We start from the raw sequence: 18,367 nt of genomic DNA on the forward strand, positions 1-18,367 counted from the left end.
AAGAAATTTGTGGAGTGGTTGAAAAACGAGTTTTAATGACTCCAACCTAGGTGCATGTAAACTTCCGACTTCAACTGTACTAGATAAAGAATGCACAAGTATTATTTCTCACACAAGTTTTTTGTTGCCTACACAAACTTCAATTTTTTACATGTTTGGTTGTAGGCCCACCACTTTTAACAACAATTCTGAGTATTCTGTAGGTTTTCACACTTCCCGTGAACCTTCAAGTCGGCCAGTAGGGTGAGGCTGGAGAAGGGAAAGCAAATTGTGAACATGAGCAATTGATTCTGGAATGTCTCGAGCTCAGATGTAGACATAGATCAGGGATGGCAACTCCTGTTCTCTGGTTCCTGATTGGTATCACACTTTCCCCCAGCCCTATAACTAATCACACCTGATTAAACTAATTGCATTCTAAACTGAAGACCATGATAAATTGATTATTGGAGTCAGGTGTGTTAGCTGGGGCTGGGGAAAAAGTGACAGCAATCAGGCTCCCCAATGATTTGTTTAATCATTGGACAAGGAGGTTATTAGGCAGATTGGACACATTGAATCATTCAATATAATGTCATGTTACAGTCTCATACACGCAAGACGTGTATATTTTGGGCTAGGTCTAATTTGTTATTCGATAGCTAAAACGTTATTCTTGGCCAGCTAGGGGGAAACAATGATGGAACAGACATGGTCAAAAGTACTTTGATAAAGTCTGTGCTTAACGATCTGATTCTGCGCCAATACTCGATAATGGTTGGGCTAGAAACACAGGCTTGCCAAGCATTGATTTCGATTAATTCCTGTCATGACAGAGAAATAGTCATATAAAATAGTCTATATATTTTCTAGAGTTTAGACATCAAGTAATGAAGCCCAGTTCAGAAATAACAGTTGACATGAAAAGTTAAAACTAGCCAGTTGTATAATGTTTGTTGTACAACAGCTGACTAAAAACGGGCATTCAAATCTAGAACACAAGACATGCCGTTGAATGTTTCCACGGTAACTGGGCCTCTTTACAATTCAATGATGAAACAAAGTTGCCACTTGTTGTAACCAACGAGTGTCTTGAAATACATGCACCAGAAACAGGGTACACTTTTTGACTTAGCCTGGCTTGCTGATATTTAGGCCATCTATGTAAAGCAAAATAACTAGCTACCTCTCTGCTTGGCTAGCTAGCTGCTTAGCTGAACACATAATTTTAGCGCACTGTTGTTCAATGTCCAAATGGGTCTGTCATGTCGCAAGACTGGCTAAAGATATGACATGTTGAATCTTGAATACTCCAGGCAACGACATGAGACGTTCTAAATCAAGTATTCAAGATACGTAACTTTCAAAATACAGAAATCATCCCTGTATGATGCATTTTGCATCATATGATCCTGCGTTTTGCTTCACACGGGATGATTTTTGTATTTTGAAAGTTACATTCACTACATGACCAAAGGTACGTGGACACCTGCTCGTCTAACATCTCATTCCACAATCATGGGAATTAATTTTGAGTTGCTCCCACCTTTGCTGCTATAACAGACCCCACTCTTCTGGGAAGGCTTTCCACTAGATGTTGGAACATTGCTGCGAGGACTTGCTTCCATTCAAGTTGGGCACTGATGTTGGGCGAAGTACGCTTGGCTCGCAGTCGGTGTTCCAATTCATTCCCGAGGTGTTCAATGGGTTGAGGTCAGGGCTCTGTGCAGGCCAGTCAAGTCCTTCCACACCGATCTCTACAAACAATTTCTGTATGGACCTCACTTTGTGCACAGGGGCATTGTCATGCTGAAACAGGAAAGGGCCTTCCCCAAACTGTTGCCACAAAGTTGGAAGCACAGAATTTGTCTAGAACATCATTGTATGCCATAATGTTAAATTCAATGGAACTAATGGACCTAGACCGAACCATGACATTTTACAAACTGACTTGTTGTAAAGGTGGCATCCTATGACAGTGCCACATTGAAAGTCGCTGAGCTCTTCAGTAAGGCCATTCTAATGCCAGTGTTTGCATGGCTGTGTTCTTGATTTTATACACCTGTCAGCAAAGGTGTGGCTGAAATAGTCAAATCCACAAATGTTTAAGGGATGTCCACATACTTTTGTATATATAGTGCATCTTAAACTTGATTGCTGATAGACCCAAAATGTTTTGCTTATGTCAACAATGGCCTAATGAAACAAATAGCAAAATATATTTTTTAGGTATTGTTTTCCTTTAAGTTAATGAATACAGAGAAAAGTACATAAAAAAGGGAATTACCTTCCATTTACAGGCACTTAACGTGGGTCGGAATTTCCCCTTGACTAGGCCAGTGCGTGGGTGAGAAGAACAGGGTCAGTCAGCAAACATTACCAAATATGCCATCAACAGTGTGGGTGTGACAGTGTTTCTACAATCCAACATTTCCCAAACTAGAAACTGGTCTGAGGTTGAACATTACCTTGATCAAAGATGACCCTTTATTGAACACACCAATACCTTTACACAGAGTACATCAACATGACCAGAAATGGGTGGGTGGGAGAGGTACATGGGGTGAAGATGTACATGTATAGCAAACATTACACATGAACATTGTGTGGGTGTTTCCAAAACGTGTCGATACATTAACATTTTCTTATATCACAGATGACCACTTAACATATGAAATATAGAGAAACTAAAACGGTCTCCGTCTTTGCAAGTTCTTTAATAAAAATGTCAGTCATTTACATTTCTCAAATATCTGATTTTCTTTACATTATTATTCACCAATAGTTAACATGAACATCAAGCAAAGTAGAGTAAAACATCAGCATCTGTTCTGAACAGAGTTAACGTCAGAGTTAATTCAGGAAGTGACTGCTCGGACACCCCACCTTTTACCACTGTGATGGCACACCACAAGTTGTGGATAACATGAGGACACAGACATACACGGACAGTAATATGCTGGACTCTATTCTACACAGTTCATGGGTGAATGTTACACCAACATTTCAACCATCATATATCTTTGTTTCAAAATGTAAATGATGTCGAAACCAACATAAGGAAAGGTTTCTTTAGTTATGCCAAAAAATGGCATCTAACACACTTAACTGTTGAACCACTTGTTCTTCTTGATGGTTGCAGTCTTGTTGCCGCCCATCAGTTTCCTCTTGTATTGTTCAACCAGATTGTCAAAGCGGTCATCCTCTCGGCTCCTAAACCGCCTCTTGGCCCCTTTAGTCCTCTGGAAAACCAATGAAGACAGTCGAATGTATTACATGATGTTGGGGCCACGACATGCAGACATGGGTAATGTTTGTGTGTATTTGTGTGCATACCTGTGTAGGTTTCTCCAGTGACGTTGCTCCCGGTCTCTCTCTCCTGCTGGAACCGATCCTGGGCTTCTTAGGCTGAGCAGGCTTTCCCTTATCACGCGCCCTGCAGGACCAAAATTATACCATGTAGTATGGGTTACAATGTGATAGGTACAGTGTGTGTGTGTGTGTGTGTGTGTGTGTGTGTGTGTGTGTGTGTGTATTACCTTATCTTTGGGCCATGGTGAGAGGGCTGGGATAGAACCTTCCTTCGTTTCTTTCCATCCTCCAGTTCTACGTGTTCTAGAACTGAGGTGGTCTGGAAGCCTGAGTACTGCCTGCCCTGCTTCTGTTGCTGAGTCTGAGCCTTGGCCTGTGGCTGGGGGGGAGGTACTAGACGAGAGAGAAAGGAATGGAAGGAAATATCAGCGACAACCAAAAAGCAAAAAGAACATAGAAAATTAGGGAAATGTTAAAAATGACAAACATTTGCAGTTCCACCAGAATTGATGAGCTGTGTGTGTGTTATATTCAGGGTTAGGGCAGAAGTGTAGAGCGTCATACCTCCATCCTTTCTGCCCTGACCGGATGGTGCCGACTGTGTCTTCGCTGACCCCTCCTTTGTTACCATGTTACTATGGGGTTTAGACACACCCTTCTGAGGTCCAAGCCTGCCTCCTGACTGCGGCTGCATCTTCCCTCTTGCCATAGGGCCACGCCTCTTAAAACGCTCCTGGAAACCATGGAGACAGGAAAATGTGTTACTCTTAATCTTAACCATCATCACACACCAACATAAACAGCAGAGAAGACACACCTTGACTTGTTGTTGTCGCATTTCTTTCATTTTCAAGAGAGAACTCAACAATGGGTCTCTGTAGACAGACAACGTAAATCACTCAAGGAAAAAAAAAACCTGTGAATAGTATTCTCAATAACATATTCTCATCATTTAGCAAGACCCTCATTATTGATCAGATGCTGTAGGTTGCCAAACCAAATGTGTGTACGTGCAATTTGACATTCTCTTTATATTCCTCAGGGACAATAACTATTGATGACTAGAATGTTTGAGTCCAGACGCAATATTGTTCAGAGATAAAATGAATGCAATTACTGACATCAGCTACTGAGAGCCAAAGACAACATCCTGAAACATAACCTGGCATTCACCCTCAAACACAGCTGCATTCTGTCGAGTACAAGGTTGAGGACATGCATACACACACACATAGATCAACAAAGACACAGCGTCACACAAACACACCTTGGTGTTTCCGTAGATGTCAGGGTTATTGTTGAGGTGTCATAGTGTCTTCAGAGCGTGTTCATGATCTTGGAACTGAACAAAGCCGTAACCCTAGCGACCGGCCTAACACCTGACCCCGCTCTGGCTTCTTATCATACATCACCCTGCACTTGAGAGAGAAAGACAGCGAGAGAGAGAGAGGGGGCATACAGATAGAGATGGTGAGGAAAAGAAAGGGGGTGAGAAGCAAATGATAAACAAAGAGACAATTGCGGAAAGAGGTTGTAAAGAGACAAATTAAAGGCCATTCAACATGGACAGGGCAGCTTTATAGGACAATACAGTGCCTTCAGAAAGTATTTACACCCCCTTTACTTTTTTCCACATTTTGTTGTTACAAAGTGGGATTAAAATGCATTTAATGTCATTTTTTCCATCAACAATCTACACAAAATTCTGAAATGTCAAAGAGGAAGAAAAATTCTAACATTTGTATAAAAAAAAAACAGAAAAACCCAGTAATTAAATAAGTATTCAACCCACTGAGTCAGTACATGTTAGATTCACCTTTGGCAGCGATTCTTTCTGGGTAAGTCTTTAAGAGCTTTCCACACCTGGATTGTGCAATATTTGCCCATTATTCTTTTCAAAATTCTGTCAAATTGGTTGCTGAGCATTGCTAGATAGCCATAGATTTTTAAGCAGATTTAAGTCAAAACTGTAACTCGGCCACTCAGGAACATTCACTGTCTTTTTGGTAAACAAGGCCAGTGTAGATTTGGCCTTGTGTTTTAGGTTTTTGTCTTGTTGAATGGTGAATTAATCTGCCAGTGTCTAGTGGAAAGCAGACTGAAGCAGGTTTTCCTCTAGGATTTTGCCTGTGCTTAGCTCCATTCCGTTTCTTTTTATCCTAAAAAACTCCCCGGTCCGTAACGATTGCAAATCATACCCATAACATGATTCAGCCACCACTATGCTTGAAAATATGGAAAATGGTACTCAGTAATGTGTTGTATTGGATTTGCCCCCAAACATAACACTTTGTATTCAGGACAAAAAAAAATATTGCTATGCAGTATTACTTTAGTACCTTGTTGTAAACAGGCTGCATGTTTTGGAATATTTTTGTTCTGTACAGTGTTCCTTCTTTTCACAATGTCAATTAGGTTAGCATTGTGGACTAACTACAATGTTGTTGATACATCCTCAGTTTTCTCCTATCACAGCCATTAAACTCTGTTTTAAAGTCACCATTGGCCTCATAGTGAAATCCCTGAGCGGTTTCCTTCTTCTCCAGCAACTGAGGTAGGAAGGACGCATGTATCTTAGTGACTTGGTGTATTGATACAACATCCAAAGTGTAATAACTTCACCATGCTCAAAGGGATATTCAATGTCTGCTTTATCATTTTTTTTACCCATCTACCAATAGGTGCTCTTCTTTGTGAGGCATTGGAAAACCTCCCTGATCTTTCTGGTTCAATCTGTTTGAAATTCACTGCTCGGCTGAGGGAGCTTACAGATCATTTTATATGTGGGATACAGAGATGAGGTATTCATTAAAAATCATGTTAAAACACTTATTGCACACAGTGAGGCCATGCAACTTATTATGTGACTTGTTAAGCACATGTTTACTCCTGAACTTATTTAGGCTTGCCATAACAAAGGGGTTGAATACTTATTGACAAGACTTTTCAGCTTTTAATTTGTAATTAATTTGTAAACATTTCTAAAAACATAATTACACTGACATTATGGGTGGGTCAATTTAATACATTTTGAACTCAGGCTGTAAAGCAAAAAAATGTGGCACCTGAATGTGACTTTGAAGAAGAGGAGGAAGAAGAAGAAACCATTAGAACAAAAAGTCAAGGGGGTGTGAATACTTTCTGAAGGCACTGTAGTGCTACCTGGTGGTCACTAATAGTTCACCCAGAGCAGGTATTCCAAAACTGGGTTTTATTTTTTGGGGTAAAAATATTATTTCTTTCCATGTTTTTTTCTTCACATTTTCAAACAGTCAATATATATTTTCCAACGGGGCTATACATTTGGGTGAGGTTTTTTTCCTCGCCTGAGTAGCCTCGTTTCACTGACCATCTAGTGTTCAGTGAAATAACAACACAATGTCAAATACAGGTAGGCTAGTCAAATAATTAACATCCAATCACATTAACCGTTACCATCTCGTGAGAATTCCACTAATGGTCCGTATGTAGCCAAACGTAGCTGCTGCTCATGTTGGTTTCTGTACTGATGGCGCAAAAGCCATGAGACATAGTAGAGTGTTAACATGCGTGCAAGCAGTTGCTCCTGATGCCACTTGGGTACACTGCAGCATCCACCGAGAGGCTCTTGCTGCCAAGGGAATGCCCAATAGCTTGAAAGACGTTTTGGACACTACAGTTAAAATGGTAACTTTGTTAAAGCAAGGCCCCTGAACTCTCGTGTATTTTCTGCACTATGCAATGACATGGGCAGCGACCATGTAACGCTTTTACAACATAAGTACGCTGGTTATCAAGGGGCAAAGTATTGACACGTTTTTTTTTTTTAATTGAGAGACCAGCTTAAAGTTCTCTTTACTAACCATAATTGTCACTTGTCTGACCGCTTGCACTATGACAAGTTTCTCACACGACTGGCCTATCTGGGTGATGTTTTTTCTCTCCTGAATGATCTGAATCTAGGATTACAGAGACTCTCCGCAACTATATTCAATGTGCGGGACAAAATTGAGGCTATAATTAAGAAGTTGGAACACTTCCCTGTCTGCATTAACAAGGACAGCACAGGTCTTTCCATCATTGTATGATTTATTTGTGTGCAAATGAACTCAAGCTTACGGACAATGTCAAATGTAATATAGCGAAGCACCTGAGTGAATTAGGTGCGAAATTACACAGGTACTTTCCTGAAACAGATAACACAAACAACTGGATTTGTTATCCCTTTCATGCCCTGCCTCCAGTCCACTTACCGATATCTGAACAAGAGACAGGGATGCAAACTGGTGAGGGCCCAAAAGGTGACACTTTTTGTTGCACTGAACATTCTAAAAATCCCTGCTAGGGGGAAATGCAAGTTTTAACTAATTAAAAAACAAAGAATATGATCTACATGCTCAGTCTGTGGGTGTAAAATAAAAAGTGGTTAATGTGAACCTAACTCACAGCAAAAAAAATAATAATTGTTGCCTAGACTTTACTGCAAATGACACACAAGTCTTGAGAAAAAAACTATACACTAATATTGCAGTTAGCCATGACAGCCTTTATAATAGAATGCTTGTGACCACACACCCACACATCTAAATATTGCACTTGGGGGAAAAAACATCTAAAGTAGAAATAGAATTAAACAAACAGGCATTCTATTTTTGCTCTATTATAGAGGCCACTATAGTAGACATCGATCAAGTGCACAAGGCTACATGTGTGCAAAAATAACGTTCACCAAGTTAAAAAAATTTAATAATCTCCCCTCACTCACACACGTGGTACTGTCAAGTTCAACACAAGCAATACCTTTGGGCTACACTGGAGGTTACTACATTGTAGAACAGATGTCAACAGTCAGAAAATGTCCAATGTGCCAGCAGCAGAGCATGAGACGCTTTTGTTGGCATAATTGATCTCTTTCAGGCAGACCTGACATACCCATTTTTATCCACTGTACTGAAAAAGTGAGAAAGAGGAAAAGTGTGTGGTGTTCCTTTCACCTCTATAGGTTTCTCTGGTTAACTTAGCTAACGGAGAATTCGATCCTGCTAGCAAGATAACATTACTTAAAATGCTAACAATACTTGTTCCACGACACTTTCTCCCTCACCTCAAACTTTCCAAATGCCAGTTGTTTTTCAGTTACAGCTCATGAAGTATGCTTCATCACCTTCTCACCCCTGTCTCCGTGGTCAGGCTTCTCACCTACCTCTTCGTTATCGTTCAGGAGACGAGCTGATGTAAATGGAAAACTGCCTTTCTACTCTCTGCTGTCTTTCCAGAGGATGCGCTGATGCTATAATTGGCAATTTGGTTGTCTCTTCTCTCTTTAGTCACGTGCTGCATTCTGCTGTTACGATTGGCTGAGCCTTGGATACAGCCAGTATTGCTCCAAACGCGCATCACTCGTTCGCTTACAGCCTGTAGTCTGATCCAAAGCCCCCCCTCTCTCCCAAGAACAGCCAGTAGTCTGATCCAAAGCCCCCCCTCCCCCCAAACTTCTTGGATACAGCCAGTATTGTTCCAAACGAGCATCACTCGTTCGCTTACAGCCTGTAGTCTGATCCAAAGCCCCCTATCCCTCCAAAACCTTTCTCATCAGATCTACACGAATCACGTAGGTCACCTATTTTGGATTCAAAACAGCGAATTTTGCCAAAAGGTGACTAGTTTGCATCCCTGAAGAGAGCCTCATCGAAATTGCAACAAGCGGTTCTGTGAAAATGTAATTTAATCAGAAGCCACTGCCAGATTTCTGGATTGGGCTGTGCTCAGAGTATCCTGCCTTGGCAAATCTCGCTGTTTAGACACAGATGCCCTTTTGCAACCACGTACCTATGTGAAATTGGATTCTCGGCCCTCACTAGCATGAAAACTAAATACAGGCACAGACTGTGTGTGGAAAATGATTTAAGACTGAGACTCTCCAATACAACCCAACATTGCAGAGTTATGTGCATCCTTTCAAGCACACCCTTCTCATTAACCTGTGGTGAGTTATTCACAATTTTGTATTAACAAATAAGGTTTTATATGTAAGATGGTTAAGAGCAAAATTATTGATTATTATTATTTGTGCCCTGGTCTTATAAGAGCTCTTTGTCACTTCCCACGAGCAGGGTTGTGACAAAAACTCACTCATTCTTATGTTTAATAAATGTATCGTATAGTGTGTGTGTGTGTGTGTGTGTGTGTGTGTGGCAGGCTTACAATGATGGCAAAAAACAACATTTGAGAGTGCGCTGACCCTGGTGCTAGAGGGGGCACGCAGCTGGAGGTTGAATGTTTGAATGTTTGAGGTACAGGACTATAAAAAGTTTGGGAACCACTGACCCAGAGAGATGAGGACCTATTGACAGATTTGACTGGGATGGAAACAGCTATGGAAATGTGCTAGTAGTGTCTTACCTCGGTAATGAGGACCCCCTTGCCAGCTCCTGCAGAGCTCAGACAGAGTTGTCCTAGTTGTTTGCTGTCTACAGACTTGGGCAGGTTGTGGATACACAAGCGGGTCTTGGACACAAACACATTCATGTCCCGTAGCTTGGTCCGCTTCAGGTCCTCAAAATAACACAGAAGGAGAGTGTTAGCCTTCCTCAAGAAAACGCACACTGAGGACACAAGCCCCAAGTTACCAACACACTGTGTTGTGATTGTAACACTATGATGCTCTGATTGGTTAAAAAACAGGAAGTACTTACTCTGGTCCTCTTGGTCATGTCTGCTGCTGGAACACCCTCAGCTGCCTTAGTTCCTGCCCGTATCACTCAGAGAAAGAGGTATGAGATGGAGGGTTGGGGAGAGGAGAGGAAAAGGGAGGAGAAAGGAGGTGTAACTTACATCCCTCTCTACTGGTATCTTCCGGTTTGGAGCGAGCAGTCGCACCACGCTTCGCTCCACAGGTAATATTACACTTCACTACATTACAACGGCTTGATTTGTTTGATCTGAGCAATTCTTCTTAGCTAGCTACATAGCCGTCTTTGTATGAAAGATAATTTGTGTAGTTTAGAGTAATTGAGTAATTATCGAGGCTAGCTATCTTCGTCCTCCTAACGTAGTCAACACTGCTAGCTGCTAGCTAGCTAGTCATCACTGCTAGCTAGCCAACTTCTACCGACTAGCAGCAATGCAGAAACTATTACATTACAACGTAACGACTTGATTAGTGTGGTGTTAGTGTTAGTTAGCCAGCTACATAGTTGTCTTTGCTGTCTCTGTATCTAAGATAATCGTGTAGTTTGAGTTTGAGTATTATCGAGGTGCGCTTAGCCAGCCGCGACGCGGCGCTGACTTAGTCAACACACCTAGTCATCATTAACCCACTGCCAGCTAGCCAACCGTTACCGACTAGCAGCGCTGTAGATACTAATACTTTACAACGGAACTATTTGACTAGTGCAGTGTTACCTAGCTAGCTACTTAGTTGTCTTTGTCATAGCTTGATAATTGTTAGCTAGCCAGCCATCGAGGTTAGCTAGCCAGCTATTTCCGTCCCCGCGACGCCATTTTTCCTAACCCAGCCAACTATTACCGACGAGCAGCATTGTAGAAACTAAATACATTACAAGGAACGTCTTGATTAGTGTTATGTTAGCTACAAAGTTGCTTTGTATCATGACAAGGTGTAGTACTGAAACTATCGAGGTTACCTAGCCAGCTACACGTTCAAAGTCAACAACGCAGCCACTGCTAGCTAGCCTACTCCACCAGCCAGCAGTACTGTATCATTTTAGTCAATAAGATTTTTGCAACGTAAGCTTAACTTCCTGAACATTCGAGACGTGTAGTCCACTTGTCATTCCAATCTCCTTTGCATTAGCGTAGCCTCTTCTGTAGCTTGTCTACTATGTGTCTGTCTATCCCTGCTCTCTCTCCTCTGCACAGGCCATACAAACGCTCCACACCGCATGGCCGCTGCCACTCTAACCTGGTGGTCCCAGCGCGCACGACCCACGTGGAGTTCCAGGTCTCCGGCAGCCTCTGGAACTGCCGGTCTGCGGCCAACAAGGCTGAGTTCATCTCAGCCTATGCTACCCTCCAGTCCCTAGACTTCCTGGCGCTGACGGAAACATGGATTACCACAGATAACACTGCTACTCCTACTGCTCTCTCCTCGTCTGACTACGTGTTCTCGCATACCCCTAGAGCATCGAGCCAGCGGGGTGGTGGCACTGGAATCCTCATCTCTCCCAAGTGGACATTCTCTCTTTCTCCCCTGACCCATCTGTCTATCTCCTCATTTGAATTCCATGCTGTCACAGTTACCAGCCCTTTCAAGCTTAACATCCTTATCATTTATCGCCCTCCAGGTTCCCTTGGAGAGTTCATCAATGAGCTTGACGCCTTGATAAGTTCCTTTCCTGAGGATGGCTCACCTCTCACAGTTCTGGGTGACTTTAACCTCCCCACGTCTACCTTCGACTCATTCCTCTCTGCCTCCTTCTTTCCACTCCTCTCCTCTTTCGACCTCACCCTCTCACCTTCCCCCCTACTCACAAGGCAGGCAATACGCTTGACCTCATCTTTACTAGATGCTGTTCTTCCACTAATCTCATTGCAACTCCCCTCCAAGTCTCCGACCACTACCTTGTATCCTTTTCCCTCTCGCTCTCATCCAACACTTCTCACTCTGCCCCTACTCGGATGGTATTGCGCCGTCCCAACCTTCGCTCTCTCTCTCCCGCTACTCTCTCCTCTTCCATCCTATCATCTCTTCCCTCTGCTCAAACCTTCTCCAACCTATCACCTGATTATGCCTCCTCAACCCTCCTCTCCTCCCTCTCTGCATCCTTTGATTTCCTCTGTCCCCTATCCTCCAGGCCGGCTCGGTCCTCCCCTCCTGCTCCGTGGCTCGACGACTCACTGCGAGCTCACAGAACAGGGCTCTGGGCAGCCGAGCGGAAATGGAGGAAAACTCGCCTCCCTGCGGACCTGGCATCCTTTCACTCCCTCCTCTCTACATTTTCCTCTTCTGTCTCTGCTGCTAAAGCCACTTTCTACCACTCTAAACTCCAAGCATCTGCCTCTAACCCTAGGGAAGCTCTTTGCTACCTTCTCCTCCCTCCTGAATCCTCCTCCCCCTCCCCCCCCTCCCTCTCTGCGGATGACTTCGTCAACCATTTTGAAAAGAAGGTTGACGACATCCGATCCTCGTTTGCTAAGTCAAACGACACTGCTGGTCCTGCTCACACTGCCCTACCCTGTGCTTTGACCTCTTTCTCCCCTCTCTCTCCAGATGAAATCTCGCGTCTTGTGACGGCCGGCCGCCCAACAACCTGCCACCTTGACCCTATCCCCTCCTCTCTTCTCCAGACCATTTCCGGAGACCTTCTCCCCTACCTCACCTCGCTCATCAACTCATCCTTGACCGCTGGCTACGTCCCTTCCGTCTTCAAGAGAGCGAGAGTTGCACCCCTTCTGAAAAAACCTACACTCGATCCCTCCGATGTCAACAACTACAGACCAGTATCCCTTCTTTCCTTTCTCTCCAAAACTCTTGAACGTGCCGTCCTTGGCAAGCTCTCTTGCTATCTCTCTCAGAATGACCTTCTTGATCCTAATCAGTCAGGTTTCAAGACTGGGCATTCAACTGAGACTGCTCTTCTCTGTGTCACGGAGGCTCTCCGCACTGCTAAAGCTAACTCTCTCTCCTCTGCTCTCATCCTTCTAGACCTATCTGCTGCCTTTGATACCGTGAACCATCAGATCCTCCTCTCCACCCTCTCCGAGCTGGGCATCGCCGGCGCCGCCCACGCTTGGATTGCGTCCCTACCTGACAGGTCGCTCCTACCAGGTGGCGTGGCGAGAATCTGTCTCCGCACCACGTGCTCTCACCACTGGTGTCCCCCAGGGCTCTGTTCTTGGCCCACTCCTATTCTCGCTATACACCAAGTCACTTGGCTCTGTCATATCCTCACATGGTCTCTCATATCATTGCTATGCAGATGACACACAATTAATCTTCTCCTTTCCCCCTTCTGACAACCAGGTGGCGAATCGCATCTCTGCATGTCTGGCAGACATATCAGTGTGGATGACGGATCACCACCTCAAGCTGAACCTCGGCAAGACGGAGCTGCTCTTCCTCCTGGGGAAGGACTGCCCGTTCCATGATCTCGCCATCACGGGTGACCCGATCCTGTAGGTTCATGTTCTACAACATTCGCAGAGTACGACCCTGCCTCACCCTGTACGACCCTGCACTTGTCATCTCCCGTCTGGATTATTGCAACTCGCTGTTGGCTGGGCTCCCTGCCTGTGCCATTAAACCCCTACAACTCATCCAGAACGCCGCAGCCCGTCTGGTGTTCAACCTTCCCAAGTTCTCTCACGTCACCCCGTTCCTCCGCTCTCTCCACTGGCTTCCAGTCGAAGCTCGCATCCGCTACAAGACCATGGTGCTTGCCTACGGAGCTGTGAGGGGAACGGCACCCCGCACCTTCAGGCTCTGATCAGGCCCTACACCCAAACAAGGGCACTCCGTTCATCCACCTCTGGCCTGCTCGCCTCCCTACCTCTGAGGAAGCACAGTTCCCGCTCAGCCCAGTCAAAACTGTTCGCTGCTCTGGCACCCCAATGGTGGAACAAGCTCCCTCACGACGCCAGGACAGCGGAGTCAATCACCACCTTCCGGAGACACCTGAAACCCCACCTCTTCAAGGAATACCTGGGATAGGATAAAGTAATCCTTCTAACCCCCCCTTAAAAGATTTAGATGCACTTTTGTAAAGTGGTTGTTCCACTGGATATTATAAGGTGAATGCACCAATTTGTAAGTCGCTCTGGATAAGAGCGTCTCCTAAATGACTTAAATGTAAATGTAAATGTAGCCAGGTAGAGGTTCCTGGTCCCTGTATGTGTTTTGACCTCTTGTCCTTCAGTTTGACGGCATCCTCTCTGCTTACCGCTGCTACGATGTTCAGCTTTTTACCATCCACACGGATACCCTCGCTCTAAGACAGACAAACATGTTACCCCCAAACATACATTACAGCAACTCAGAGCTCATCAGAAGAGATGTACCTGTAGAATACATGAGTCATTTATCCTATTCCGTCTCACCTCTGACTCATCCTCCGCAGCAGCAATGCATTTCTCTGCTGCTTCTTTAGACTTGAACTGAGCAAAGGCAATACCTGACCAGACAACAGAGCACAGTCAACAACCATTACCAACCAACACAGTCATGATTCAATGTCTACTATCTGACTGGCATCACTTCATGGCATTGTTTAAGTTTGGGCAGGGGACAGAGCTAGAGATAGAATTATGTTGTGTTGGAGGCAGGACTATACCTTTAGAGTGTTCAGTGTCTGGGTGTAGGCAGATCTTGATGTACTTCAGTTCTCCATACTGCAGTAACACCTCCTCCAAGCCCTCCTCCTCCGTATCAAACGACAGGTTCCTGATAAAGATGGTTTTGCCCTCATTGACGTCTGATGGTAGGGGCTTTCTGTTGGCTGCATGATGGACAGAGAGAGCGAGAGCCAGCGCCAGCAAGAGGCAGCACCAGAGAGAGCCAGCGCCAGAGAGAGCCAGAGAGAGCGAGAGCCAGCCAGAGAGAGCCAGAGCCAGAGAGAGCGAGAGCCAGAGAGAGCGAGAGCCAGAGAGAGCGAGAGCCAGAGAGAGCGAGATCCAGAGAGAGCGAGAGCCAGAGAGAGCAAGAGCCAGAGAGAGCGAGAGCCAGAGCGTTGGAGGGGTTCAAACAGAAGGCAGCCTGGAACATACACATTGATATTTCATCAAGAGAAAGACAACTGTTTCATACCAGAATCCTCACAGTCATCATCTTCATCGTTGTCTTCATCAGACCCAAGATCACTTTTTTTCATCATCATCTGCCCCCTGAGACTCTGCATCGTCATTCTTCTCAACACCCTCCTCCTCTGACGGGGTGTCTGGATGCTGAGCTGACTTAGAGATGACTCTATAGAAAGAAGAACTATTAAACACAACACTTCAACAATATCCTGGCGGAAATACTCCAGTCCTCAGAACCAAAGACTGGCCAAAGAAGATCAACTTAGACATAAAATGGGTTATTTGGATCCTGATTGGTTAACTGCCTGTTAACAGTTCAATTTGAATTATCAATGCAGATCTACTGTCCTACAGCCCAGCCAGGCAATTTATAAACTTAATCTCCCCTGGAAAAAAGTTGACATTATTAACTCATTCTACTAGGCAAGCATTTGGTTTGCAACAGTTGGGGTTTGACTAAATCTTGCTGCTTGCTTTTCTGACATGTGCAACAATGTTACAGTTTTTTTTGGGGCAATCTCCACCCTTCCATAGGAGAGAATAAACATGACTGACAATCTCTGAGCCAGACGAATACATTTATCAGGATCATTTTAATGGATATATCAAAAGAACTGGCAACAGAAACAAACGTAAAACAAATGTCTGTTGTCATTTCAGCTGCTTGATTTGCTTGTGAGTTAGCTTTAGTTGGCTAGCTAGCAAAGAAGAAGTAGCTAGCCTGCATGGCAACCTTTTTTGCTTAGAATGTTTGTAATAGACAAAGCTTGTTTGGCTTTTGCCCGGACTATATCATCTGGTGGAAGGACGGAATTAAATAAATGTACTCATTTTCATTTATGAAAACATGTCATTCATCTTTAAAAATATATGTTGGTAACCATTTTCTAAAACAGGAATGATAGTGAATAACAGCCTCCTATGGGCTGTTTCCCCTGACCCCCCCAGGCTGTGTTGGGTCTTCAGACAGCCCTTAGTCGGCAGTTATTCACACGATAATCCCTAGGTTCTCATGCCTTATTGCTTAATTACGTCTAGATCAAGGTCTACATCTTTACAGCCCATCTCAAACTGAGGACATGCAGAAATAGAGATTAAAAAGACAGCAAAAGCTCATACTTGTTCTCTTCTACTTCTTCCTCCTCTTCAGAGTCACTTTCAGGTGCCGGTTTCTCTGCTGTGACCTTTTCCTCTTTCTTAGCTCCTGGCTGAGTAGCGACAAACTTGTCTTTAGCCACAGCCCAATCAACAGCTACCTGCCTTCCTGTAAAGAACAGAGGAGAGAACGACTTGATTGCACAGATGAAGCCACAGTAGACTATTGAGATGTGCCCCATCTTTATCAGAGATATTCACAGGGCAGAAAAAGGTCTCACACACACTGTTAAGAATACTATTTTCTCATGATTATTCCCTATTGGAATATGGCCTCTAGGTACCCTCTCTCAGGCCAGAGGTCACCGTAAAGCAGGCCTCAGTAAATGGTATCTTGGCCCCTGAGCCATAACCATAGGTGTCCTTAAATGATTAAGATGTTTCAAATGTATAGTCTATTCAACCCCAAGGTCTCCACCTTGATCAAATGTTTTGGCACCGGGCACGGAAGTGTGAAACAACAAACAGATATGGCAGAGTATTTAGACCAGACCTCCCCGCTGGAGGGTGAGAGATTTGCTGCAAACCTCTTAAAGGAACATATGTCTTCACATATACACATATGTCTGTCTTTGTCAATTCAACTTTTAATTTTTCATCTAGCAGTTCTCCATACCTTGACCAGGTTTTCAATTCCTAGCCCACACACACACACACACACACACACACACACACACACACACACACACACACACACACACACACACACACACACACACACACACACACACACACACACACACACACACACACACACACCAGGTTAAGGAGTCTCACCTTTGACCTCCTTTAGGTTTATTGCTTTCAAGGCCTTTCCTGCCTTCAAGACGTTCTTAAACTGGACAAACGCAAAGCCCCGCATCTTTCCATCTGATGAAACACACACGGGAAGGTAAACAAAATGAGGAATAGTCAGACAGCAGATAGAAAACATGTTACTGACTCTGTAGTTGTCTTTACGCAACTAAATCCACAAAGGCTCAACCGTGCTTAGTGTGGTTGGGTGGTGATTCTCTCAAGTTAAAGTCTGTACCTTATTTAAGGGGGATGTTAGCCTCCAGAACTGTCCCAAACTTGGCAAAGGTCTGCTTCAGATCATCCTCAGAGCACTGTGAAAACACAAGACAAACATTAACAACTAACTGCAGACAAAGCATCCTCACACCAGTGGGAGGCCAAAGGGAAATATTGTTTGTCTGTGTGTGTCTGTTAGTTATGCAAGGGTTGACTCGTAACCCACAGTCCCTGCGGTTATATCAGCGGGGTGGGCAGGTTTAAGGCAATGAAATATTGTGTGGTTGAAAGGCGGGTGGGTGGCGGGTGGGTTGAATAAAGAGAAAACAATGCATTAAAAATCCATAAATGTACACAGTGAACAAGACAATAGGAACACCTTCCTAATATTGAGTTTCGCCCCCTTTTGCCCTCAGCCTCAATTCATTGGGACATGAACTCTACAAGGTTTTGAAAGCATTCCACAGAGATGCTGGCCCATGTTGACTCCAATGCTTCCCACAGTTGTGTCAAGTTGGCTGGATGTCCTTTGGGTGGTGGACCATTCTTGATACACACGGGAAACTATTGAGTGTGAAAAACTCTGCAGCGTTGCAGTTCTTGACACACTCAAACCAGTGCGGTTGGCACCTACTATCATACCCCGTTCAAAGACACTTAAATATTTTGTCTTGCCCATTCACCCTCTGAATGGCACACATACAATAGGTCTCAATTGTCTCAAGGCATAAACATCCTTCTTGAACCTTTCTCTTCCCTTTCATCTACAGTGATTGAAATGGATTTAACAAGTGACATCAATAAGGGACCACAGCTTTCACCTGGTCAAATCGGTGTCATGGAAAGAGCAGGTGTTCCTAATGGTTTGTACACTTAGTATAATTATTGTGACATTCATATCTATGGGCTACATTTAGGTTTTTCTTTCATTGTTTTTTAATCTGCTGTTGGTACGTAGCCTAAGCCTAAACTTCATGGCCTAACTGTAGCGTGCACCAAATACACACCAATTACGAAACGCATTGGGGAACTTGGGCAGAAAAAGTTAACTATGATCCACTGAGGCAACAAGTTCAGCGTTTCATTCAATAAGAGAAAAGCTGCAAAATTGAGAGTTGAAAATAAATAGAAAGGAGGGCCAGAACAGTATACTAATGATTGGGAAAGATTA

At 44.1% G+C, this 18,367-nt stretch overlaps 2 protein-coding genes and 1 long non-coding RNA gene across 4 annotated transcripts; all 3 read right to left on the minus strand.

Annotated features, from left to right (window-relative positions):
- Nucleotides 1–2,677: 2,677 nt before the first annotated feature.
- On the minus strand, nucleotides 2,678–4,650 carry LOC123723903 (RNA-binding protein 28). 2 transcript variants are annotated; one of them, XM_045688237.1, is made up of 5 exons: nucleotides 4,559–4,650; nucleotides 3,856–4,024; nucleotides 3,519–3,684; nucleotides 3,316–3,415; nucleotides 2,678–3,221 (listed from the first exon to the last, which is right to left on the minus strand). In XM_045688237.1, the coding sequence occupies exons 2-5, from the start codon at nucleotides 3,998–4,000 to the stop codon at nucleotides 3,084–3,086; spliced, it is 549 nt and encodes a 182-aa protein (XP_045544193.1). In that variant the 5' UTR covers nucleotides 4,001–4,024; nucleotides 4,559–4,650; the 3' UTR covers nucleotides 2,678–3,083. The 2 variants fall into 2 exon arrangements, with proteins under 2 accessions (XP_045544193.1, XP_045544192.1); XM_045688236.1 differs by lacking the exon at nucleotides 4,559–4,650 and adding an exon at nucleotides 4,109–4,240.
- LOC123723861 (uncharacterized) lies at nucleotides 4,651–10,275 on the minus strand. Its single transcript, XR_006757030.1, has 3 exons — nucleotides 9,966–10,275; nucleotides 9,673–9,825; nucleotides 4,651–4,709 (listed from the first exon to the last, which is right to left on the minus strand). It is a non-coding gene; the product is annotated as an uncharacterized lncRNA (long non-coding RNA).
- A 3,926-nt stretch (nucleotides 10,276–14,201) lies between these two features.
- Nucleotides 14,202–17,295, minus strand: LOC123724467 (RNA-binding protein 28-like). Its single transcript, XM_045688238.1, has 6 exons — nucleotides 17,216–17,295; nucleotides 16,960–17,052; nucleotides 16,147–16,291; nucleotides 15,035–15,193; nucleotides 14,562–14,726; nucleotides 14,202–14,402 (listed from the first exon to the last, which is right to left on the minus strand). The coding sequence occupies exons 4-6, from the start codon at nucleotides 15,129–15,131 to the stop codon at nucleotides 14,275–14,277; spliced, it is 390 nt and encodes a 129-aa protein (XP_045544194.1). The 5' UTR covers nucleotides 15,132–15,193; nucleotides 16,147–16,291; nucleotides 16,960–17,052; nucleotides 17,216–17,295; the 3' UTR covers nucleotides 14,202–14,274.
- Nucleotides 17,296–18,367: the final 1,072 nt, after the last annotated feature.

This window comes from Salmo salar, chromosome ssa10, assembly GCF_905237065.1.
Source record: "Salmo salar chromosome ssa10, Ssal_v3.1, whole genome shotgun sequence".
Taxonomy (NCBI): Eukaryota; Metazoa; Chordata; class Actinopteri; order Salmoniformes; family Salmonidae; genus Salmo; species Salmo salar.

Bases quoted from the DNA above. Each gene is read 5' to 3' on its own strand.
- LOC123723903 (XM_045688236.1), bottom strand. From the start codon at position 4,138: ATGAAAGAAATGCGACAACAACAAGTCAAG. The intron at 3,685-3,855 runs GTATGACGCTCT...TCTCTCGTCTAG, and splicing joins TCAGGGCAGAAAGGATGGAG to TACCTCCCCCCCAGCCACAG. The intron at 3,416-3,518 runs GTAATACACACA...TTGGTCCTGCAG, and splicing joins CACCATGGCCCAAAGATAAG to GGCGCGTGATAAGGGAAAGC.
- LOC123724467 (XM_045688238.1), bottom strand. From the start codon at position 15,131: ATGACGATGCAGAGTCTCAGGGGGCAGATGATGATGAAAAAAAGTGAT. The intron at 14,727-15,034 runs GTATGAAACAGT...TCCATCATGCAG, and splicing joins TGATGACTGTGAGGATTCTG to CCAACAGAAAGCCCCTACCA. The intron at 14,403-14,561 runs GTATAGTCCTGC...TTGTCTGGTCAG, and splicing joins AGACACTGAACACTCTAAAG to GTATTGCCTTTGCTCAGTTC.